The 24,438-nt window shown below is 40.8% G+C and overlaps 5 protein-coding genes across 7 annotated transcripts; 4 read left to right on the top strand and 1 right to left on the bottom strand.

The window, feature by feature from the left end:
* The first annotated feature begins 481 nt into the window (after positions 1–481).
* Positions 482–4,811, top strand: LOC113130147 (twinfilin-2-like). Of its 2 annotated transcripts, none has more exons than XM_026306513.1 (9): positions 482–506; positions 1,201–1,278; positions 1,388–1,566; positions 2,147–2,242; positions 2,330–2,434; positions 2,782–2,907; positions 3,177–3,327; positions 4,191–4,312; positions 4,477–4,811. In XM_026306513.1, the coding sequence occupies exons 1-9, from the start codon at positions 482–484 to the stop codon at positions 4,642–4,644; spliced, it is 1,050 nt and encodes a 349-aa protein (XP_026162298.1). In that variant the 3' UTR covers positions 4,645–4,811. The 2 variants fall into 2 exon arrangements, with proteins under 2 accessions (XP_026162298.1, XP_026162297.1); XM_026306512.1 differs by having other exon boundaries at positions 2,330–2,461.
* Positions 4,812–6,889: 2,078 nt separating this feature from the next.
* LOC113130159 (cytokine-inducible SH2-containing protein-like) lies at positions 6,890–9,123 on the top strand. Its single transcript, XM_026306531.1, has 3 exons — positions 6,890–7,012; positions 7,612–7,768; positions 8,191–9,123. Exons 2-3 carry the CDS (start codon positions 7,630–7,632, stop codon positions 8,694–8,696), a joined length of 645 nt encoding a protein of 214 aa, XP_026162316.1. The 5' UTR covers positions 6,890–7,012; positions 7,612–7,629; the 3' UTR covers positions 8,697–9,123.
* Positions 9,124–11,324: 2,201 nt separating this feature from the next.
* LOC113130164 (rho-related GTP-binding protein RhoA-B) lies at positions 11,325–14,771 on the top strand. Its single transcript, XM_026306535.2, has 5 exons — positions 11,325–11,435; positions 12,332–12,489; positions 13,493–13,613; positions 13,816–13,946; positions 14,033–14,771. Exons 2-5 carry the CDS (start codon positions 12,334–12,336, stop codon positions 14,204–14,206), a joined length of 582 nt encoding a protein of 193 aa, XP_026162320.1. The 5' UTR covers positions 11,325–11,435; positions 12,332–12,333; the 3' UTR covers positions 14,207–14,771.
* A 539-nt stretch (positions 14,772–15,310) lies between these two features.
* tmem43 (transmembrane protein 43) lies at positions 15,311–20,097 on the bottom strand. 2 transcript variants are annotated; one of them, XM_026306504.2, is made up of 12 exons: positions 19,930–20,097; positions 18,247–18,393; positions 17,999–18,133; positions 17,809–17,903; positions 17,659–17,708; positions 17,499–17,568; positions 17,339–17,409; positions 17,114–17,241; positions 16,951–17,025; positions 16,632–16,733; positions 16,354–16,471; positions 15,311–16,264 (listed from the first exon to the last, which is right to left on the bottom strand). In XM_026306504.2, the coding sequence occupies exons 1-12, from the start codon at positions 19,945–19,947 to the stop codon at positions 16,062–16,064; spliced, it is 1,212 nt and encodes a 403-aa protein (XP_026162289.1). In that variant the 5' UTR covers positions 19,948–20,097; the 3' UTR covers positions 15,311–16,061. The 2 variants fall into 2 exon arrangements, with proteins under 2 accessions (XP_026162289.1, XP_026162290.1); XM_026306505.1 differs by having other exon boundaries at positions 19,883–19,959.
* Positions 20,098–20,739: 642 nt separating this feature from the next.
* On the top strand, positions 20,740–23,642 carry LOC113130031 (rab GDP dissociation inhibitor beta). Its single transcript, XM_026306315.1, has 11 exons — positions 20,740–20,828; positions 21,268–21,375; positions 21,478–21,574; positions 21,673–21,807; positions 21,885–22,083; positions 22,175–22,306; positions 22,534–22,633; positions 22,732–22,903; positions 23,086–23,230; positions 23,341–23,395; positions 23,496–23,642. The coding sequence occupies exons 1-11, from the start codon at positions 20,787–20,789 to the stop codon at positions 23,640–23,642; spliced, it is 1,332 nt and encodes a 443-aa protein (XP_026162100.1). The 5' UTR covers positions 20,740–20,786.
* Positions 23,643–24,438: the final 796 nt, after the last annotated feature.

The raw sequence follows: 24,438 nt of genomic DNA, 5'->3' as shown, positions 1-24,438 counted from the left end.
TGACCAGGTGGCTGGAATTTGAGATCATGCAGTTGCATCTGTCACCCTATGTGAATGAGTGATAAAATGTTGTTGCATATTATACAGTGACAGCATCTGAAAACACCACTGGTGTCATGAACTGTACATTTCTGCACAGCTTGGTTTACCCCTCACACACAGGAGTGTGTGTCCTGGAAGAAGCATCCCCCACCACGACCTTTTAAAGATGTGGTCATCGATACGCAAAGAGTTTTAGATCAGTGGTTAGGGCGGCATATCCACTGACAGGTACGTTATTACTCATCAGCCACAGTTCCGCAGATTGTGTTTCAAGTGTTAGGAGTCTCCTGAGTCACCCTCGAGGCGTTTATGTCACTGGTGCCCGTGGGTCTATCTGCCTGGCATCAGTGGAGAGGCAGCCTACCTGCAGAGCAAGAAGAGCGAGGACACAGAGACCTGGACCTGGTCCTTGCAAGCTGTGAAAACTGCCTGCCAAAAGATGTCCCACCAAACTGGAATTAACGGTATGCATGTTTTTTTTTATTTGGATTTATACAAGCAAAAAAAAAAGGTAATATTCTTGTTGTCTCCAAATTGTTATTGAGTCTAGGTGATTTTTCTACATGCTCTTTTTATATTTTGAGCTGTGCCATTGTAAATAATACAATCATCACAATGTCACTGATGATGTTCTCTGGTGTTTTATATCATCACCTAAAATAGAGTTTTCTAGGATCATCACTAAACTTCACTAACAACAGTTAAAATGTTTTTATTGTGATTTTATTGTGATTCCAGTAACTGTGATATTTAACATGTGTTATGGCATTTGGTAATTGGAGCATGGGGGGACTGTTTGGCGGAAGCATACCTCTCTCACCTTTCTCACCTGATCTTACATCATTTATGAAGCCGCTGTGTTTGGTAACCATGGTGAGTGAGACGGAGGGAGTTAAACGACTAATTAAATCTAGTCTTCAGTACCAAACTATCCTTCATAGGCTGCAAAACCGCGGAATGATAGTGTTTATTTATCCTACCCTTAGTGTTTATTTCATACATATATGTCTGAGTCACTTTAGGGACAGTGACTATCTGGCAGGGGATCACATTTTCTCCCTGAAGTGGAGTCTCAGGTTCTTACCCAACTCTGTCTCGTTTGCTTTCAACCCCCCATCCTCAGTTTTGACTTGTCCATCTTATATCTGGTTACTTCAGCAACACCTGAGCTGAAGGAGTTTCTGGCCCGAGCACGGGGAGGTGCCATCAGAATAATGAAGATTGTCATCCGAAATGGTAAACATGAGATGTTTCTCATATTCAAAAGGATTTGAAACAAGCACAGTTTCACGTGAGTCATTCAATAATCTGAGATGAATTTGCTAATGCTCGATTTTGTCTGCAGAGGAGTTGGTTCTGGATTCACACAGAGAGCCTGCACACAGCTGGGACAAAGACTACGATCAGTTCCTGATTCCTCTGCTCACACCTCAGGAGCCGTGTTACCTCCTCTACCGTCTGGACTCCAAGAACGCACAGGGATATGAGTGGATCTTCATCGCCTGGTCACCTGATCAATCACCTGTATGTGAGGAGACATGAGTCACATATTATTGATCAGCCAATTCAAGCTCCTTATAGTTATCGTAAAGTAAGAATATCACAGAGGCTAACTTCATTTATATTCAATGTATGTAAAACAATTTAAACCTGAGTAAGTTTCAAAAGTTACTTTGCAGGCAAAATCAGAAAAGGTTTGGGATTAAATTGTGGCTGTTGTTACCAATCACTTTAAAATGTTAATTTTAAATAAATAATAAATTTATTATATATCCTTTATATGGTTCATAGGAGGAAATGTGAAAAGTTTGGTTCAATGGTTTGTCTTTAAAAATTTCTAAAATATTTCTAAAAGAACAAATTCAGCTATAAAGAGAAAGTCCAGAGGACAAAAACAAAAAAAAGGGTTTTTGTTGTTGTTGTTCTGGTATTTGCAGCTTACCGCAAATTTCTTTATGAGGACAAAAAAATCTTATTCTTACAGTAACTGCCCTGTACTAGATGCTAACATCAAAATAAAAACTAAAGACAGCGGAAATCCAAAGTAATGAAGAAATCCTACATTGAGCATCTTTGTCTTCCTGCATGTTGTGTCCTGTTGTAGGTGAGGCAGAAGATGATGTATGCAGCGACTCGTGCCACACTGAAGAAGGAGTTTGGAGGAGGTCACATCAAAGATGAAATATTTGGTACAGCTCAGGTTAGTTAAAGCCTTATGTGAGAACTGATGAGTGACTCGTCTGCTGCCGGTAACAGAGTACAATGCTGTCGGGGTCTCTGTTTGCAGGAGGACCTGTGCTTCCAGGGGTACCTGCGTCACATTTCCTCCTGCTGCTCTCCAGCTCCACTCACAGCAGCCGAGCAGGAATTACAACGCATTAAAGTCACAGAGGTAGAGTTTAAACAATTTAAATTATCGGTACATGATATGGACCACACACTATATTACGTGTACTAACCCTTTATGTTTCTACTTTTTATTCCTGCAGGATAAAGTTGTGTGGGTAAGTAGATTTTCCTCCTAATTAATATCTGTTGACGTGTGTTTGCATGAAGGACGACAGATTTCAAAACGTTCTTATTTCCACAGGACGAACGTAGACGATTTGCGACTCCAACAGCAAGAGCAAAGGTTAGTTCAATCTTACACACAGACTTTTTCACTCATTGTAATTTAATTTTCTGTTATGTGGTGAGAAATAATAGCACAGAGGTTTCTATGTTTTGCTGATCCGGCAGGTTACAATGGAGTTTGGTTTAGACAAAAGAGCACAGACTCTTCAGGGTCTTGCGTTTCCTTTACAAGAAGAGGCCAAACGAGCACTGCAGCAGCTCAAGCAGAAACGCATCAACTACATACAGCTGGTGAGCCCTGACAGAACAACCTTTATAACCAATTAGGATACACAGCGCAAAATGTGACACTCTCTCAGTAGAAAGCAAGCAAGGATCTGTTTTTCACTGTGCGTTATCAGTGTCAACCACACGGCCTTTCTGTGTGGTGTTTGCATGTTCCCCTCTTTGACTTGTGATCTGTCCAGGGCGTACCTGCCTTTTGCTTATTACTGGCAGGGATTACCCCCCAGCCTTGATAGGAATACTAACAAAAGCTGCTTGTCTATATTGTGCCACAGAGGCTGGATGTAGAGAAAGAGACCATTGAGCTGGTTCACACCAAACCCACAGAAACCCACGAGCTTCCGTACAGGATTCCCACAGACTCACCCAGATACCACTTCTTCATCTTCAAACATTCCCATCAGGGCCATCTGCAGGAGGCACTGGGTCAGTACAGTCTTGCTGTAGGTGTGAGTGCAGTGGTGCATTAATGCAGGGATGAAATTTTGCAATTTTCAAAGTACCTATTTTCAACAGACATGGGGGAGATGAATGTGAATTGAACTGGAATTATGATATCGAGTCATTTAAAGGGATTTTTAAAAAACATTTTTCAGTAAAAGAGGTTTTAAACCTCAGTGAAGTTGGTTAAATGGAGCAATACATAAAGGGAGACAGGTACATTTCGCCTGCACTGAACTTTATTTGGGTGCTCAGTTAGAATATTAGTCCCAAAACCCGCCACTGTCATCAGGTAATATCATGACGAATCAGAGCCTGAACCTTAAAATATGTTTCTATTAATGATAGAGCAGATATCTCTCTGTAATAATATCAGAGATGTGGTGTGATGATGATGGGGATCTTTCTTCATGACAAACACACAGAGAACTGTCACTGGCCTCTGCTGCTAAGGGAATAATGGAGTGAATATTGGACTTACTATTGTGCTAATGCTGCTCCATAGCTGCAAGGTGTGTAAATTCACAACTACTTGCTGGCATGTTGGACTTATAAACTTTGTAGAGTGAATTGTCAATGTGGGGTTTCCAGCTTGTTCCTTTGCCCCCAAGTGGCAAAAGTATTATTAATTTAAACTTTCAGACTATGCTCCTGTGTGTTTTTATAGTGGCCACTTGTATTTAATAATAGTTACTCAGATACTGGTGCAAACAGATACTGCTGAGTACTTTTCAACACAAGTGATGAAGGTCCAGGGAGTTTCTCTGTTCAGTTAGTGGCAGAAACAACTATTATATCAGATCTAGTGAATATCAGCTGCTTAACTGATGATCTCATGCCTGTTCCAGTGTTCATATATTCGATGCCTGGATATACATGTAGCATCAAGGAAAGGATGTTGTACTCCAGCTGTAAGAACCGGTTATTGGATGAGGTGGAGAGAGACTACCATTTGGAGGTCACCAAAAAGGTACAGGATCAGAATCACCCTCCTCTACACCCACAAACACACACAACCTGTTGTTTCTTGGCCACCAACACCATAATTTATCTATAAACCACTGAAGGTTATAGGGCAAAACAAATATCATGACAATACAAAGAGCGTATGTTATTGTCTGTGCCTGTAATCAGATGGAGATAGACAGCGGCGATGGCCTGACAGAAGACTTCCTGTATGAGGAGGTCCACCCGATGGAGCACACCTTAAAACAGGCGTTTGCCAAGCCCCGTGGACCAGGAGGGAAAAGGGGAAATAAACGGCTCATCAAAGGTGCAGGGGAGAACGGGGAAGAGAGTTAGACACCACACACACATGTACAGAAGCAAATCGACTTGATATCTGTGAATTGACTTGTTATCTGACTGTTTATCTTCTAGCTATTCCTTCTTTATTTGTTCTTGAAGACATATTTTCCATACTGTGCGTAAGAGGTGAAAAGAAAGAAAACAGTCTGACTTTTTTTTTTGCTGAGAGATGAGAATATTGATACCTGTCTCATGTCTTCACAATAAATATGACTCTACAGCCAACAGCTGGTTATTTTAGCAGGAAAACAGAAAACATGGGGAAACAGATGGCCTGGTTATGACCAAAAGCAACAAAATCCACTTTGGGGAATTAGTTGCTTCACAGTACTGAGCACTAATAATTTATTCAGATAATCGGGATCATTACAAAATGGCTATTGAGTGGACCATCCTTTGTCTCGCCCGGGTGTAGGCCTATACCGTGGTCATTGTTCACTGTTTAGCACATGTAAATTAATCACTTTTACAGTTGTTCAGTCACACAATTAATGTTTGACTGCATTCACTTAAAGGCTGTTATTTGACATGAGCCTGCAATAAAACGTTTTCTTTACCTCCTTGTGTTTGTGTGTTTTCCTCCACCACTCTGAAAGTGTGCGCGTGATATCGTGTAGTCCTGCAGGCCTGCAGCAGCAGGGATCACGGCTCAGTAGTAGAGGTCAGTGTGTTGTGTGTGTGTGTGTGTGTGTGTTTTCCAGGAAGTCTCTCTACTCAGAAGCCTTCAGCCATGCACGCTGCTGCTTTCATATCTCACAGGAAAGACGGCTGATGTGAACATTTTTTCTTGGAAACACAGTTGAGAGCTGAGTAGCAGTTTTCAAGTGGTTGTTATCTCTGCACCTGGGGGTTGTGGTGTGATGCTGATGAACCTTGACATTTTGAGGACATACTGACTTCTGACATGATACTGTTTAGTTAATTTCCTGGAAAACAAATCAATCATTTCTACTGGTGGTACCACAAAGATAATTTTCTTCACTATGATGTAACAAGACGTAATCTGAAGCAAAGAACTTAAATAAATTAAAAAGGATTAGTTCAGAGCATGGGGGAGCCTGGAGAGAGTGAAACAGTGAAGGTATAAAATGAGTGAATAAATGATAAAATACATATTACACTTTGGTTTATGGTATAACATTATATGAGGGGATGTGTACAAGCTGTTGAAACCATAACATAAAGTAACACACACGACATTAACATAAAAGTTTAAAAATATCAGTGTAGAAAAAAGTATTCATTAATAAATAAGTAAATCACAATCAATTAAAACTTTAATTATTTGCTTGACTAAATACAGACATAATATGTAACAGTCAGGAAGATGTGGAAGAACACAATGCATGTTCTTAATAAAACTTATTATTTTACAATTCATTTTATTCAATGGCCTTTTTTATAAAAACAACCAGAACAGATACTCAGATTTGTGACAGAATAATTTCACACTGAAGCAACAGCAAAGACTTTACAATGAAAACAAACATTGTGTATTAAAATTGTCTATAGTCCAAATAACTGGAGTTTTTAGCAAACACAAACTTGTGAGGTGAGTTGGGTTGCAAAGAGGACTTTATAGCTACCTAAAGTTTAAAGTGATGCCCTGGACTCCCGTGATGAATGAGGCGACTTACAAATGTTTAAAAGTGAAATGTATAAAATGTGAAAGATTTAGCAGCATCTAGTGGTGAGATTACAGAATGCAACCCTTTGAGCACCCCTCAAACACCACCCCCACATTTCCAGCTGCAAGAGAGGGGATAGTGGCCGTGACCTTTAGGCAAAATGCAATTCCCTGTGTAGAGCCGCTGTTTAGTTCTGGGGTAGGTTTAACATGGTACAACATGGCTGCCTCTGTGAAGGGAGACCCGCTCCCTATGTAGATTTTAAAGGCTCATTCTACGATTAAGAAAATGCAATGGTTGGTATTTTCTGGTGAATAACAACATATTTATGAAGACTATATTCCATTTTAATAGATCACTAAATATTAAACAATAATTTCTAACAACAGGTTTAGGATGAGGTTAGACCATTTTATTTTTAAACTTGCACAGGAAGTTGTGTGTGTTTGACAGAGCACATGAAGCTGCTGGCAGCAGCTGAAACACAAAACCTTTCTTGGAAACAGATTCCTGGAACCTCCGACAGCCCAAACTGAACTGAGCTGTTTTCTGTCCCACGGTTTACTGAATAAAGAGCACACACTCACTCTCACTGTGTTATTTACAGCAGCCTACTGCTGGCACACGGACATTTGCTCTGATTTTTATGAGATATTCATTTGTGATAATGTGCTGGATTATGCTCTGATTCTACTGCTTTTCAAACTGGTCACAATCCTTATGCTTCATTTAAGGTAAGATTATTGCAGTTGTGGACTTAGGGGCATTAGATGTGACAAACTAGTACTGGTCATACTTTTATTTTATTTCCTTTTTTATTTCCTAATAGGTAAATAGGGTAATATTTCTTTCACGTCACTTTCAATTTCATTTACAAAATCACATAAAATTGTATTATGTTTTGGACCCCAGAAATAGTAGCTGGCACGAGGATGACAGCTAATGGGGATCCCAGTGCATAAACAAATAAACAAAGGAATTAGATAAGCAAATCAATTTTTATGCAATTCATTTGAGTCTTTTTTTATGCTAATATACTGTAGGCTGAATAATATAAGATACTGTGAGCCTTTGGCTTTTAGCCATGCAGACCTTTTCAGAAGCTAATTCATATATTTTTACTATTATTATTATACTGGGATATATTATCTGGTTTATGTTGTGCTTTTACTTCTGAACTAATTTTGGTCATTTTTCCAATTTTTACAACCAAATAACCTGAACATTTTTACCACTTGCTTTAAGAGGGCTTTTGAAACTGACCACAGTATAAATCTGCACAACATCCTTGTTCAACAACTCATAAATAAATGATTATTTATTAATGTGTCAGGTCTGCTGTCAGTCAGAAATGGTTGCCCGGGGAATGACCATTTTCCATCGTAAAGAGCGAGGAGATTCATGCTGCCCACATCCCTCTCCTCCACCCTGGGACCCAGCACAGGACCTCCGCTGCATCACCAATACCTTCCAGTATCTGCAGATCTCAGGTACACTAGCAGGTTATTGTTTTTGACTTTACATTTAACTTCATTTAAATGGAACATCTAGCTTTTTACCTTGAGTCTATCACAATGGTTTTCATTTGATTTATTTGACTAAATGACATAGTGCTCTAAAACGTGCATATATTTGTGTTTCTGGACTCTGCACAGCCATAGTGTCCTTAACTTTACATGTACATTTGTTGTTTTAATGTTATTTATTTATTTATTTCTCATTCTATGTGAACTGTGTGAGTCAAATCAAAAGCAGATTTTCATTTTTGCTGTATTAGACAGTTTTTCTGGTTCTGATTATTTCAAACAATGTATGTCCAAGGAAGAAATCAAATGTAACCCAAACACTATTTAAATGGATAGATTCAAACTTTAAAGAAATACTGATTTCCAAAACATCTCTCTGATTGCAGGCTGGTACTGGGGCTCGATCTCAGCGAGTGAAGCTCGGGAAGCTCTGCTGACAAAGTCTGAAGGCACATTCCTGTTGCGAGACAGCAGTCACCCTCAATACATGCTGGCCCTGTCAGTAAAGACCCGCTATGGACCTACCAGTGTACGAATAGAGTACAGAAGGGGGGCCTTCTGGCTGGACTCCATTTCCCCCACCTTGCCTCACCTGCAATCCTTCCCAAACGTGGTCAGCCTCATTCAGCACTATACTGTCTCAGGCCACATACCTCAGGACCAGGCATCGGACGACATTCACCCCAAAACAAAACCTGACCCTGCTGAGCACACAGCTAAAGACACCGATGTCCCTCTGAAGCTGATGCATCCCTTACACAAACCAGAGGCCTTCCCTTCTTTGCAACACCTGGCACGCCTCACCATCAACAAACACACAAAATGTCCCGACCAGCTGCCACTCCCGAAGCCTCTGCTGCGCTACCTGCAGGACTACCCTTTCGACATATGAAGCTCTCGGCCCCTCAGACACAGGACACAGATACAGGAAAATGGGTCAGGGTCACACTCCATGACCATAAACCGTGAGTCTGGGACAGTTTGAAACTCCAGGCAAAGAGAAACTGTGCAAAGAACATTGTGATGATTTAAGTTCAATAAATCTGTGTGATCTCTCTGCTCATGAATGAGCTTGGTCTTTCTGCCATGCTTCTGTTCTCCAGGATAAAACCTTTTACATTTTTATGTCTGTTTAAACTATTGCAAACCAGTTTTATTTCTTCAGTGCCAATATCCAAGTCCCCTAATTTGCTAAGACCAACAAAAAGAGGAACTTTTTTTTACATCTTATTTGAGAGATGGTCCCAAATATTTTTCTACAAAGCAACCTAAACTAGCCAAAAACAATTTAGTGAAAAACAGTTTCTGTTCAAGTTATTGTTTCAGCAGAGATATTATATTATAATATAATTCGTGCTTTCTTCTTAGTATCTGGTTTTCTATGCTGTAAAACTCACTGCATGGGGGCAGGCTTAAGTTTGCAAAGAGAAATGTTTATTCACCCTTCATGCAATCAGTGAACCTGATGAACTGTGGCTAAGCTAACAGTGAGCTAACACCTTTGTTCCCTGCTGGATGTCGTTGTAATGACTCTTCTTCTTTCTTCACGTCTGGGGTTTAAATCAAATCACAATATCATTAAGAATTTATGGGTTGATAGGACACGTTTAACCATTATGAGCATGGACAGATGGACGCCAGGCTGACTCTACGTGACCTGCAGATCGGAGGGCCAGAGGTGACTAACGTCATATCATTTTAAAAGATAATGTAAATGTCAGAGCAAGGTGTGTATATCATACCTCTTTTACTTTACATACCTTCTGAAGATGTACAACATGCCATCTTAAGCATTGCCAAAATGAACATCAAAGGTTGTTCGTGGAAAACTGCTGTTATCTGTTAAAGGACATCTGTTTACAAACCGGTTTTATTCCCAGAAGATGATCATACTGTACATGCCTGTAGATTTCAGAGAAATAAACCTCAGAAATGTTTTCTGTTTTTGTGGGTGTTTTCTCTTTTCAACGTTGAGTCAGTGGTCACTTCAACATACAGACGGATGTGAGACATTAGTGGTACTGTTTTCATGGAAATACGCCTGAGTTGGTTTCCACGAGGTGGAGCTGAGCCTCTGAGAAAGCCTCTTATCAGGATTAGGGTAAGCACTGCAGTTATTAATACACTGCTGCACCAACTGAGAAGAGATTATCGCTCTCTGTCTTTGCCTCAACTTATCACTCTGAAAGGTTTATATCAATTCTCAGCCCATATTGAAATGGTCAGCATCACAGCCACTATCACAATTATGAAAACTGTGTTTTGACCTGCAGTCAAGAACATCTCTGTACTGTGTCTAACTGATTGACAGACAGAAAATACAAGGCTGATGTTTATCAATGTGCAATAAATTGTCTTCCTTGCTGATGTGTACTGTGGGAGAACATACTCAGATCAGAGTAAAAGTACCTATAAAGTGTTAAAATAATCTGCAAAATGTAGTTGTATTTTTTTCTAAATATACATATTATATACACAAATGCATTAGTGTGCAAGAAGCATATTGCTGAGGTGGAGCCAAATAATATTTTCTTTATGTTCTGCGAAAATGTAATCTGTAGTAACTATAGCACTCAAGCAAATTAACTTGAGTAAAGAGCACATTATTTCCATCACAGGTTTTCAAATGTTGTTGAGAATTTGTAGTGCTAAAGAAAAATATCTGCCATGGTGGGGCCCGCCTTGGAAATGTGAGAACGTGCACATGCTTCAACGCTGTGTCCTGCTTTACTCGAACTTGAGGCCCTGTGTCAAAATGTATTTTAAGACCTTATTTATTTTTGCCTTTTCCGAGAACATATTTTGACTTGTCACAATAGCAGAACCACATTTGTAAATAACTATATTAATGGTATTTCAACTCTATGTGATGCTCCTTTTTTATTTTTCTGGTCATGACTTATTACAGTTTTTCTCTGTTGCTTTGGTGCATTTCTCAGATCAGATTCACATCTTTTAAAACTACTCAATTAACTGCCACATCACGTAGTTACTTATGCACATCACAGGAGCAATTCTCTTTTTTTATAACATGTTGCATTTTCCTATACAAACATAAATGATTGTGTAAAACTGTATTAAAATTACAATTGTCTTTGTCATCCATCCATCCATCATCTGTACCCCCTTAGTCCTAGCCAGGGTCCCAGGGATCTGCTGGAGCCTATCCCAGCTCTCTTTGGGTGAAAGGCAGGGGTCCAGCCTGGACAGGTCCCCAGTCCATCACAGGGCCACATAGAGACAAACAACCTCACACACTCACACTCACTCCTATGGACAATTTACACTGTACCCTTGCCTTTGTCATGCTGAGCAAAACGACTTATACTGGATACAGCTATTCAATCAACCTACATGACTGTAGTTAAGAAATGGACATTACTATGTACTATATGAGGATAAAACACAAACATTCATTCTACTACTAATAATAATAATAACAACAACAATAATAACAATAATAATATTAATATAATAATAATATAATAATAATAAAAACTTTAGTTTGTGTAGCAGTGAATGTTTGTCCCCTCCCACTCCGTCACTTCCCTCCAGCAGCAGCGGCGCAGTCAGGGACCAGCGACGGACGCCAGCGCAGCGTAACTTGGATAGATTTCACACCAACCACTGGGTAAGAAAATAAAATTTGTGATCAGGGCGCAGTTGTGGTTTGCCCTCATTTTGTTTTAGAGGCAACGATGCGGTTAAATATATTTTATTATCTATATTTCCTTCCGATGTTGCCAGCTAGCTAACGAATCGATAGAGTCGTATTGACTTCCGCTAGGCTAAGCTAGCTAGCCTAGCCTAGCCTAACCTAGCCTGTAACCGGTTTGTGATTCACAAGGAGAAGTGAGGCTTGGTTAAGTAGTTAGAAATGAACCACAAAACCGGCCTTCGATTCATTGTGTTATACATATTACAAATGTATTTCGCAACAGACTTGAATATTATAATAAAATGTGAGATTAGCTAGCGCGTTAGCCACATATAGGGCTAACGCTAAGCTAAGTCTTTTGTAAACAGAGCACCCTCCTAGAAAATCTAGGTCAGCCAACACTGCGATGAATCCAAGTCTCATGTTGATGCTTCCTGTCTACATGATAACATTTATATCTGTATAGTCGGTGCCGTAGGTTCATTGTGATGTGGACAAATGTGTAAGGGGAAGATTTGTCAGGTTCGGTGCCGGGGTGGGTCACAAACACGGAGCGGAAATGTATCACGGTGGAAATGGGTTCCTAGTCTCAACCCAAGTCAGCCACAAACAGGGGCCTCGGCCTTTAACGCGGTTCAAGTCTCGTTTCTTAATAAAAACATGTGGTATTACAGCTGGGTGGCTCCTACCAGCCAGCTGATGTTGTCGCAGAAAGCTGAATAGTTAGCCTGGGGTGTTTCAGACAAGGCATCTGAAGGTTACTGGCTGCTCATCCTTCCTCACATTTGTCAGTAGTTCATGCAATAAAATGTCCCTCCCAGTTGGTACAGATAAAGTGTTTTCTGCTGCTTTCTGTGTCTTGTCTGCAGCTATGGCAGCAATCAGGAAAAAGCTGGTGATAGTGGGAGATGGAGCCTGTGGGAAGACCTGTCTGCTCATTGTGTTCAGTAAGGATCAGTTTCCAGAGGTCTATGTGCCCACAGTCTTTGAGAACTACGTCGCCGACATTGAAGTTGATAGCAAACAGGTATGAGTTGTTTTTGCTTTTATCACCAATCAGAGTTGTGCAGCTTGCCATCTCATAACAACATCAGCTGGAGGCCAGTTGTATTGTCTTTCCACTCCCTCTCCCCCACAGTGATACGGGTTGTGATTTGTTGTGCTGATTCGTGCAAACAGTGATTGTTTATCATGAGGGTTTTGACTGGTTAAAATGAGTATTTAACAAGGCACACATTTGTCTTTACTAACATTTCTTAAGTTAGTTACTTTGAAAAACAGTTTAATAAAATAGTGCCCTGTGTATTAAAGGAAAAAAAGTTTTAATCATAAGGTAATTTTAGCTACGCTCTCTCTGCCAGTGTCCACAATCACTGTCTACTTAATATGATGCATTTTATTTTCTGTCTGCCATTTTTTTCTGCAAGTGTATTAGAATTTTCTGCGGTAAATGTATGTTCTTTATAATGCCCTAAAATGCCCCACAGTGAAAAAGTTGGGCCCATGCACTGGTCCTGCAACTCTATCTGGTTGTGATGATGCAAGATAATTATGCTTTTTTAAGTTTCTACAAAATCAAATTACTGCTCACTACGGAGTAAACTACTCACGGATATTATACAAATGGGAAAATGAAGGAGTTGTTTCTGTAACTGCTAGAATTAACACTTAACATCAATCTATAATAACATTCAGATTTTCTCAAAATGTCAGTTTCAGCTGTTAAACTGTTCATATCCTGATGATGTCTGTTATAAAAGGCTGTATTGACAGTGACAGCACTGAGACACCACGTGGTTTTAGATTAAGTAATAGTGGTATATTGTTCCAAAAAAAAAAAGCTGTATGTAAAATGGTTAATCACATGGGGTTTTTATGTACCTGAAATCAAAAGCATAATGTATGATAATTTCTGAATATAGGACAGTCTGTGCCTGTTAGTTCAGTATAATGTCAAAACCTATACACCAGAAGCATCCTGGACCTGATTTGGCTTCGTGTGGTTTATAACGTGTGGGCTCTTGCGGCAGGTCGAGTTAGCGCTGTGGGATACAGCAGGTCAAGAAGACTATGACAGACTTCGTCCGCTCTCTTATCCAGACACTGATGTCATTCTCATGTGCTTCTCCATCGACAGTCCTGACAGTCTTGGTGAGTGATAACAAAGAGCTCTGACATGTGCCAGTGTTTATGAAACATGAATCTCTTTTTCATGTCAGTTTCTTTTAAAAGTTATTAAGAGATTTGAAAGTCAGACCGAGTTGTCTTTTTTTTTTCCCATTCACTGTGAAAAAGATCAGCAAACTGTTAATGAAAATAACTTACTATGACTGTGTTGTGTCCCCTCATTCAGAGAACATCCCAGAGAAGTGGACCCCTGAGGTGAAACACTTCTGCCCTAATGTTCCTATTATACTGGTGGGAAATAAAAAGGACCTGCGCAATGATGAACACACCCGGCGGGAGCTCGCCAAAATGAAGCAGGTAAAATTTTCGAAAACACATGAACATATTTACTTTCATACTGACAAAGTCATGACTTCTAAAACTCGTCTTGACATTTTCTTCAGGAGCCCGTGAAGTCAGAGGATGGACGGGACATGGCTAACAGGATCAGTGCCTTTGGATACATGGAGTGCTCTGCAAAAACAAAGGATGGTGTGAGGGAAGTGTTTGAGATGGCTACCAGGGCTGCACTACAGGCCAGGCGGGGCAAAAAGAGCAGTAAATGTGTCCTACTCTAAAGGGGGGCACAGGGACTGCTTCCTTCGGGGGGAAGAAGGAGCACTGGGTCAAATGTACCCCCAAAGCACCCACACAAAAGACTGTTCTCCCCAGTTTTTACTAAAGGTGTAATGCTTTTACTTTTTTTGTCTTAAGCAAACGTAGTCAGGTTCTGTCAGTATTCAATTTTGAGGTTATGGAAATTACCTTTTTGTACTTTAACATGAGTAAATTTGCCATAATGAAACCTCCTTTATCAACATGTACAGTGTAATCAAAGAGGTCAGCCAGGTTGTGTCCTACCTGCCAACTGCGGTTAAGTGCTTAAGCCCTGTCTGCTGATCTGAGGAATGTTTCCACAGCCAACTAGGGTGACGTACCTGTGCACTGTGACCCATAGTCCTTTAATTACTCCAACAAACTGATGCACACCAGAAGTTGAAATTTGATTGTGTGCTTCATATAAAAATCCTATGTGCATTACAATTACATGCACAATGTGAGACTGGAAACACATTTTGTTAAAACTCCAATGGAAACTTAGTGTTTTGTGTAATAAATTACTTTGTAAGAATAATTTGATAATTTGCATCACTTGCTTGTCAATCTGTCAACGTTTGGATCGACTGAAACTCAACAGAACCGGTTATAGTCCCAGTGACAGACATATACTGTGTATATATAAGATATTAAGCAGAGTTTAGGTGAAACTTTACTTTGATAAAATCCTTCAGGCATGTACATCTTATGCAATATTGCATTTAGAGTTGGGGTCAGGGGTCCTGGGTCAGCCAAGTGTAGGATTAGAAGTATTTGATAGATAAGGTGAACACTGTAGATTGATATAAGCCACTCTGCAGTTACCTCACCTATAGACAGATTTAAAATGTATGAGGTGAAAATAGTAAAACCAAGATTTAGTATGTACTGAACAATACATTTTACAAATGAAAAACATGTCATTTCTAAGCAGTCTTTACTGTTTTTATACTGAACTTTCAGTTATTTGTCATCTGATTCACAGTAAATAGTACATTAATAATCTTGGTGTTATGTTCATATTGTTCAGTTATTATTCTCTGTACTTTCAGGTCATTTTGGTCATTGAAAAGATGAGCCAGAAATTTAGATGGTGCACACAGAAAGTGCTTTATTTAACATGCATTGTAAACAAACAGCAGAACAAAATTTCAGATCCCCAGTTCTTTGGTGCTGAGTAATATTGGTCTTTTTCATCATGACAGTGGTGTGGAAAAAGCACTGCCTGCCATTCATTACTTTTCCACAGGAGAAGCACGTAAACCTTTTTCCAAATCTACTTCTTTCCTTTTCTGAACATTTCCTCCAGTCAGACACAGCATAATATTTAAGCAATGCAAAAACAATCTTCCCAATAGCAGAAATAGAAGATACAAAAAGATGCAGTTAATTCCACCTTAAAAAAAAATATTGACTATAATATTCAGTTTACGGTAAAATTATTTAATATAACTGTCAACTAAAGAGATTAGCACAAAACATTTCAATTGAACATTACCACCATTTTAACAAAAACTGAATATTATACCCTTACTGCAGTTTTAGATAACGATGACTCGTAGTGGCGTATGTAAAAGCGATGCTGCAGTGACTATATGCTGCTCACTGTGAGCAGCAGTGGGAACACTGAGGATTCCCATTAATGGATGAACTTCTGAAAAGCCACATCCGTTAACAATGGAAATCAAAGGCAACAACAAAGCAGCTTCCACTTGTGTGTGATCGCATCACCAGTGTGGCTGAGGTGATTTCTGTGAACTGTGCAGCGCTGCTGTGGAAAAACCAGCTGCAGAGTCCAGTCTTCAGAAAGTGTAGCGATAAGCGTCACTTTACTAGTCACTCGTTTTTCTTGGCTGAAAGTCCTGAGCGGGCAAGAAAGACCGGAAGCAGAGCTAGTGCTCCCAGAGCTGCTGCCACCAGTGGTCGGTAAAAAAGCCAACCTACTCCGATGGTGAGAAGCGACAGAGAGCAGGAGATGCACAAAGCGAAGATCTTCAGTCCCACAGACACCAGGTCTCTGAGAATAGGAACCCAGTCCACTGCAGGCACAAAACAGACCAAGAGTGTGACTGACATGTGCAGGGATGAATTAAATCTATGTATTGTGTGGCAGTGAGTGTTTGTTTACCCAGTGTGTGGATAATACGCATGGTCAGCTGAATACTAAGGAACATTAGGGCCCAGCCTGCAGCCCTGAGGCCCCATGTCTTCATAGTGTTGGACTTGTGTTCCCTTTCAAAAACCTCCTACATTTAACAAACAACTGCATTAATTACTGTAACAAAGACCATGTGGAAAATATACTTTAACCAGACACACACAGATCCAGATATTACAAGCTCTGTTTCTTCTCAAACTAAATAAGAAAACATTTGCATACAACAGACGAGCAAAATCCACACTGACCTCTGCTGAGAGCTCCTCCAGGTACAGGATCTCCAGAGTGTCTCCTGATTTGGTTTTAAAAGGCATCAGCTGCTCCCCTCTCTGCATGGCCACGATACTGACCTGAAAAACAGTTAAAACAATTATTGTTGCTTAATCTGGTGATCGAGTAGCCCACTAGACTAAATGTTTCATCATCAGTGCATCCTCTGAAGAATCTAAATTCTTACGCGGACATATCAGTATTATATGGTTAAAGACAGTGGAATGTAGAAGATAATTAAAGTCTATGATGCACTGATGTGTCATCATAATTGAAGTAAAGATCTGCAGCACCCACAGTTTGAGCCGGGCCGAGGTGAGACGTTTCACCGCTCAGTCCAGCGTAGGAGAATCTCACACGCACATCACCAACCTTACGAACAAAACCAAACAATAACAGTCAGTGCAAAGGTGTGGAATACATAAAACAAAAGATGGCAAGGTCACATCACGACTCTCACCTCTGGCCTGTGTGGGTTTTGAGTGTGATAGAAATAATCGTCATTGATGGTGAGAAAAGGGTCCAAGTTAAAGGCAGGAAAATCCCTCAGACTCAGAGTCTGGAAGTTATTTATCTGCTCCACCAGGCCTGAGGGGGACCACAGAACGAAGTGGTGAATCTCAACAGTTTGACAAACAGTAGCTGATTAATCTCCGCATGTATGTCTGATTGTTTGGATAAACACCTTTGGACAGCATGAAGGGCCCAGCTCTTACTTCAGGAGCCACTACTGTCACACTCTCAACTGCCATGGCGCTGAAAGGAAGATTATGTTAAATTAAAACAAATGCACAACACATTTTCTCTGACACCACAACTGAACAATCATACAGGTGATTGAGTACCTCGGGTTCTGGTGACCAATCTCCTTATCAAAATTACGACTGTTGATCAACTCTGACTTCCACTCGGTGTCTAAAAAAAAAAAAAAAAACACCAGACATAAAAAAAACTTCCAACTTAAACCAGGCGGGTCACAAGTCAGCCGTGATAAAAACAACTCACTGTAAGTGTACGTCGTCTCAGTTTTGGTTTCACCATTTTCTTGGTAGTCCCTGAAATGAACCACACAGTAACAACATCACTTGTACTCAGTCTAATAATGTTTCATTTTTTACCTCAGCCTGAGTGTTGACATGCAGACAACAGACTCACTTGCTCTCCCGGTACTCCACCCACTGATACATCTCCACCTGCCGCTTCAGCTTCACTGCCTGCACCACCACTTTGTAGTTGGGGTCAGACAGGGGCTGCACAAACATGATCAATAACCTGAAGTCAATATTAGTCTCACTGACTGATGACTGAATGATTTTAGAATGGAGGAAGAGGCTGTACAGTCTACCTGTGAAGTGTGCAACTGTGCCGACAGGTGAACCAAACGGTTGTTGTTCTGCAATTCGATGCTGGAGTGAGGCCCCAATGGCACAACCAGAGAAAGACCTTCATCCAGGGAAGATGCTGTTTGCAGAGCTCGGCCCTGAACAGAGGACCAAGTTCTGTTAATGCGAACAGCACCACAAGCGTAACCCTGAGTATAACATGCATTGATGCGCCTAAATACAACTGTGTGACAGAATCAGTGTTTCTTACCTCATTGGTGAACAGAACATAAATTGAGAGGAAAAACAGTCCGATACCAACAACTGTTCCTCCAGCAGTTTCACTCAGTCGCTCCAGGAATCCAGGGTTTGACTTCACAGATACATGTTTGTGTTGGTTTGGGTTTTTCTCTGCAAACTGAGACAATTATGAAAAAACAGCAAAAACTGAATGTCAGAACTTTTAATTTTCCAACTAGTGGCAATTAAAGTGTGAAATTTCCAGATAAATCGATATCGGCATTTAGAATGTCCGATAAATAACAAAAAGAAAAGCGATAGAAGATGAATCCTTCGATGTCACACTTCAGTGTCATTCAAATACTGTTCGCTTATTGTTCAGTATCTTAAGTTTAAATTCAAACTGCACTGTGTTGGCTTGGTAAGGACTACTCAAAAAAATCTTATGGAGCTTTTCTCATCTAAACAACAATTAATAATAAATGGGGACGAAAACCAAACGACGTACATCCAATGTGCTGCTTATTTTTCTTTTCTGTTAATATTCTCACATAACCTGACTCATGTATAAAGATTTTAAAAGGTGCAATTCTAACTTTTAATCTGAGCTGAGTAAGAGAGATAATGACATCTGTGACCAATGGCTGAGATCATTTCCCTATTTATAATCCCAGACTGTTAAATCTATTGCAGACAGGTTAATTTCCTTATTTATGTTCATCCATCCATCATCTAGACCTCCTTAGTCCTAACCAGGGTCCCAGGGATCTGCTGGAGCCTGTCCCAGCTCTCTCTGGGTGAAAGGCAGGGGTCCACCCTGGACAGGTCCCCAGTCCATCACAGGGCCACATAGAGACCAACAACCTCACACACTCACACTCACTCCTATGGGCAATTTAGAGTCACCAATCAACCTGACATACATGTTTTTGGACTGTGGGAGGAAACCAGAGTACCTGGAGAAAACCCACACAAGCACAGGGAGAACATGCAGACTCCACACAGAAAGGCCCCTGATGGGTTTCAGACCAGGAACCTTCTTGATGTGAGGCAACAGTGCTAACCACTAACCCACCGTGCTGCCCTGTTTATCTATATTTGAGGCATATTCCCAGACTGTGTGACTTCCTGCGTCTTTACCTCAGACGTTGAAATGAAACTAACTCCTCTCCAGGGGAAACACACCTGCCGAGTAAAAACGTCACAGGAAGTTGAAACTGTCAATCAACCATCAGACCAACAGGTAAAACTTGCTAATGAGTTATCAATAAACTGAAGGTAGAAACAAAATCTGCTTTGTCCTGGACAAACTGAAATATCAGTGATAATCGAAGCAGACGTCACACTGACGGTAACTTTAAGGTTTTTATTGACAGGAAATGCTAGTTCAGTTTACAGACGGCGACTGCGGCGTCCACCCTTCCCCCTGATCTGTCAGAGTCAAAGCAGCAGGTAGAGTTTAGCCAACATAGCAAAACAAGGCGTGAACGACCGACGCCTCTTTTTCTGGTTCCAACGACAAAGGTCGAAATATGAGCACTGACGTTAACGTCTTCCCGGGCTACTGATGCTAACGCTGCGCTAACATTAGCTCGTAAACAAAAACACAGAAACACCTACTGTCTGTGCTGCCTACCTGTCTCCAATAAAAACACAGAAACACCTACTGTCGGTGCTGCAGACATGTCTCCAATAAAAACACAGAAACACCTACTGTCGGTGCTGCAGACATGTCTCCAACTTTCTCGGCTCCTCAGCGAAGTTAGACACAAAGGCCGCTCCCACTGTGACCCGGCGTATCCCGGATCTCCGCTAGGGAGGCGGAGTCGGCGCTAGGTCTGTCAGTTTATGCCGCAAATAACCCGCCCGGGTCTGCGGTGTTAATAAGGATCGCAAAGGCAAAGATACCGTTCTCATGGTATCATGGGTAATGAAGTCTTTGCACCCGGCAGTTAAGCCCTGCTGGACATAGCAAGAGCGCTTCCGGTTTTGAAGCCATACAGGAAGTATCCGCTAAGTCAACTGTTGTTGTCCCAGTGAACATTGTGGCTTTGTTGTTTTTGTTTGGACACGCTCTTAATATTTTTTAATATTAATATACATATTTTTATGTTGATATTTGCTCCGTAACACAAGATATTAAGGTAAATACCTGACCAGGTGCGTCCTCCGGCCTCATGTGGGCCCATCCCCTATACGCCGTCCATGGTAACGCTGTGGGTGACGTCACCCCGTATAGACCTACACTTAAATGATTATTAAAGCAGCATCGTCAGTCCTCAGTGACTAGGAAACCCCAAAAATCTCTCTCGCTCTCACACACACACACACACACACGCAGAGTTTCATATATGTGCCTGCCTTAAGAGGCTTATTGCAAAGGGGAACACAAAGCAATTACTGTCACTTACCATCATGTGTCTCTCCCTTGAAGAACACACATACACTCATACACACACACACACACACATACACACACATTCACACATACACACACACATTCACACATACACAACACTAGTCACAAAGAGCATTGGAGCTCAGAGAGTCAGTGAGAAACAGGTGGTGAAGATGCAGGAATATGACATTATAGTGCTGGGAACTGGATTTAAGGTAAGAAAATTAATTAGTAGGTTTACTCAGAGCACAGCGATGGGTAGTTATTTAAAATCTGCAGAACGAATGTTGTTTGACATGAAGTATCTAAACTGTCTCCTGTCTAGTCTTTTGAGTATGAATAAAACATAAAGGGTAATTTAGAGTAGACAAGATGACCAGGGCAAAAACAGTGACAATATTGTTTTACTGGAAGTGCTTCTTCAAATTGTTCTTCAAGCAGATGCAGAAACACTTTCACTTAGTGACTCCTGGATAGTTACATATGATAATGTTTTAATATGTGGTAAAATGTTAATATTTTTCACAGTTTTATCCTCCACATGCGTCTGGTTGGCTGTTAAAAGGGTCTTTACACTGTTCCCTGCTTTCTTGCACTTCACATGATTCTGAAAACATTTGACCCACTAACTAACTGCTCCCCCGTCTCTCGCAGGAATGCATCCTCTCTGGTTTGATGTCTCTAAGTGGGAAAAAGGTTCTTCACATTGACAGAAATCCTTACTATGGAGGAGAGAGCGCATCCATTTCTCCCATTGAGGAGGTGCGTTCACACAAACAGTAACATGCACAGCTCCTCTGTTTTTAAAAGATTTGCTACGGTGCTGAGTTGTGGTGTTTAGTCATTACTTTTCTACATTTACAGCTGTACAAGAAGTTTAAGGTTCCGGGTCCTGGTAAATCTATGGATCGTGGGAGAGAGTGGAACATCGACCTGATCCCCAAATTTTTTCTTGCCAGTGGTGAGAGCCTGAAGTTATTCGTCTGAAGAGTGAATTGTGCAGTGCATGTGTTTGCATTATTTTATTTCATGTGCACATGTGCTCTCTGTTTGCATCAGGTCAGCTGGTGAAAATCTTGGTGCACACCGAGGTGACTCGGTATCTGGACTTCAAAATCGTTGAAGGCAGCTATGTATACAAAGCAGGAAAAGTGCACAAAGTCCCCGCCACAGAGGAAGATGCTCATACTTCAGGTAACACACAAACCTGTTGAATGTTTTTAAAAACACTTTTCTATTCACTAAATGCTCATAAGTACAAAATGTTTCAGATCTAATGGGCATGTTTGACAAGAGAAGGTTCAGGAAGCTGCTGCTTTTTGCCTTGAACTTTGACGTGAGAAATCCTCGGACCTACCAGGACGTGGATCCCAACAAAATGACCACACGGGACCTGTTCTGCCGCTTTGACCTGGGACTTGATGTTATGGAGTTCACCGGTCATGCCATAGCTTTACACGGCAGTGAGAGGTCAGGCACAGGAACAGTTTTAAACCAGATAACAAATTATCACAGATTGTCTAAACCAGGTCTGACTCTCTTTGTCCTGGTGTCCCTGTAGTTACCTGGACCAGCCCTGTGTGGAAACCATCAGACGGATCCGACTGTACTCTGAGTCTCTGTCCCACCATAACACCAGCCCATACCTCTACCCTGTGTATGGGCTGGGCGAACTACCGCAAGGATTTGCAAGGTCACAGCAATATATCAGTAAAAGTAACTGCTCAGATTTCTGATGAATACTTTCTCTAAAATATTCAGTGCAGAGTCCACTACCAACCACTGACCTCGATTTTCAGACGATGCTGCAATGTTTTGATTTTCATTATCGCCCAGTTCTCATAAATGTCCATGGAATATTCTGGGATTCACACACTCTGTGTCTCATTTATTTATTTATTCTGCTTCTTTGTGTTTCAGACTGAGTGCAGAGTATGGAGGAACCTTCCTGATGAACAGAGCAGTGGATGACATTGTGATGGACAATGGCAAAGTGAAGGCTGTGAAATCTGAGGGGAAGGTGAAGGAGATGCAACAGAGTGGTGGAGGTCCTGGATAACATATTCAACAACACAAACGTAAAACCTGAGACTTTTCCTTTTCTCTTTTCTCTTACAGCTGTTCCACTGTAAACAACTGATCTGTGATCCCAGCTATGTCCACAGTCGAGTGAGGAAAGTGGGGCGCATCATAAGGGTCATCTGTTTATTAAATCATCCAGTTAAAAACACCCATGAGGCCAACTCCTGTCAGATCATCATCCCTCAAAATCAACTCAACAGGAAATCAGGTATTAAGCCTGAGAAATAAGCCAGACTCCTATTCACCATTACCAGCTTATATGATATGTTACTAACATGATATGTTAGTAGATGGCTTTGATATGTTACACACAATAAATGGCTTTGGTTGAATTTAATCACACTGACTTTTATAAAGCACTGGCTACAACTTCTGTTTTGTCTGAAACAGATATTTACATATCCGTTGTGTCCTATGCCCACAATGTGGCCTCAGAAGGGAGGTACATCGCCACAGTCAGTACGACTGCAGAAACCAGCAACCCAGAGAAAGAGGTGCAGCCTGGACTTGAGCTTCTTGAGCCCATCATGCAAAAGTTAGTGACACTGTATAGTTTTTCACTTTACTGTTTAATCCTCACGGTTTTGTCCATGAAATTGCATTTTAACCATATTTAATTGATGGTACTTTCCATCTTGGATCTAGATTTGTTTCAATCAGCAACTTGCTTGTACCCAATGAAGATGGAAGTAAGAGTCAGGTAATCAGATTACTCCAACGGTTTTTGTGTAAAAAATGTAAAGTGAATTGGGTGAAGTGTGGCAGTGGGTCCATAGTTCTCTGTCCTCTCCCTTCACTAGATATTTGTGTCCCGATCTTACGACGCCACAAACCACTTTGAGACTGAATGTGAGGACATCAAAGACCTGTACCGCCGGATCACAGGATCTGAGCTTTGCTTTGGAGGATCACAGAGACACTCGTCTCACAACTCTGATGAGAAGTGAGGAAGACTTTCAATATAATGCAACAGCTGGAAGGCCATAATGATGTGATAGATGCACAGCTGTAAAGCTGAGGGTGTTTTGTAATATCTGAACTGTGAGTGTACTATGTAAATGTTGAACATGTTGTTTGCCTCTAAAGTGTTTGCTATAATGTTTGAATATGTGTTAAATGTAATGGTTTGGTATATGTAAAAGAAACTATGTTTTAATCATTGCTAAACGTCTCTGCCATAGATTTCATTGGTTCTATCTCTTATAACACAGCTCTGAGGTCATGTGCATACTTGTGCTTTGTGATCTACCTAAAAGGTTTAAGCCACTTTTGATAGATGTATCATTTCTTCATGTGGACCAATGTTACTCAACAGGCATCAGTTGGATTGGAAATATTTTTTATCCTTTGAGCACAGATCGATATTTTTCATCCTCAGCTGGTGAAAGTAATCAAGCAGTATGTGAACGGCCGACGGGGATTTAAGCGTTCAGACTGACGCTGGGCACGTGGCACTGAGGGAGATGATTAAGAGATGAATCATAGCGATGCAGAGGGTTTATGCATTCTCTTATCTATGGAGCTTATGTGCAAACAGGACAAAGCCACTGAAGTATGTCATACACTGCACACAGCATTAGGGGCAGTGCTGCTTTAGGACAGAGACGCTCACAGTAAAGAGGCTTAACCCAGTGAAGGACAGTCGTCACCTCAGGCAGAGGGCATTCAAATACAAAACTCAGTCTAATGGGTGAGTTTAATAAAGACAAGAAATTAGAAATGTTTGTTATCGACTGAAGCACA

Source organism: Mastacembelus armatus, chromosome 5 (assembly GCF_900324485.2).
Source record: "Mastacembelus armatus chromosome 5, fMasArm1.2, whole genome shotgun sequence".
Classification (NCBI taxonomy): Eukaryota; Metazoa; Chordata; class Actinopteri; order Synbranchiformes; family Mastacembelidae; genus Mastacembelus; species Mastacembelus armatus.
This window is presented reverse-complemented; position numbering and strand designations above follow the sequence as displayed.

Excerpts from the sequence above, each read along its gene's own strand:
- LOC113130159 (XM_026306531.1), top strand. The coding sequence starts at position 7,630 with ATGGTTGCCCGGGGAATGACCATTTTCCATCGTAAAGAGCGAGGAGAT. Across the intron at positions 7,769-8,190 it reads CCAGTATCTGCAGATCTCAG|GCTGGTACTGGGGCTCGATC; the intron begins GTACACTAGCAG and ends CTCTGATTGCAG.
- tmem43 (XM_026306504.2), bottom strand. Across the intron at positions 18,134-18,246 it reads ATGTTCTGTTCACCAATGAG|GGCCGAGCTCTGCAAACAGC; the intron begins GTAAGAAACACT and ends TCCTCTGTTCAG. Across the intron at positions 17,410-17,498 it reads ATTGGTCACCAGAACCCGAG|CGCCATGGCAGTTGAGAGTG; the intron begins GTACTCAATCAC and ends TCTTCCTTTCAG.
- LOC113130164 (XM_026306535.2), top strand. The coding sequence starts at position 12,334 with ATGGCAGCAATCAGGAAAAAGCTGGTGATAGTGGGAGATGGAGCCTGT. Across the intron at positions 12,490-13,492 it reads TTGAAGTTGATAGCAAACAG|GTCGAGTTAGCGCTGTGGGA; the intron begins GTATGAGTTGTT and ends CTCTTGCGGCAG. Across the intron at positions 13,614-13,815 it reads CGACAGTCCTGACAGTCTTG|AGAACATCCCAGAGAAGTGG; the intron begins GTGAGTGATAAC and ends CCCCTCATTCAG.
- LOC113130031 (XM_026306315.1), top strand. The coding sequence starts at position 20,787 with ATGCAGGAATATGACATTATAGTGCTGGGAACTGGATTTAAG. Across the intron at positions 21,575-21,672 it reads CAAATTTTTTCTTGCCAGTG|GTCAGCTGGTGAAAATCTTG; the intron begins GTGAGAGCCTGA and ends TGTTTGCATCAG. Across the intron at positions 22,307-22,533 it reads CTACCGCAAGGATTTGCAAG|ACTGAGTGCAGAGTATGGAG; the intron begins GTCACAGCAATA and ends TTTGTGTTTCAG.
- LOC113130147 (XM_026306512.1), top strand. The coding sequence starts at position 482 with ATGTCCCACCAAACTGGAATTAACG. Across the intron at positions 2,243-2,329 it reads AAATATTTGGTACAGCTCAG|GAGGACCTGTGCTTCCAGGG; the intron begins GTTAGTTAAAGC and ends CTCTGTTTGCAG. Across the intron at positions 4,313-4,476 it reads ATTTGGAGGTCACCAAAAAG|ATGGAGATAGACAGCGGCGA; the intron begins GTACAGGATCAG and ends GCCTGTAATCAG.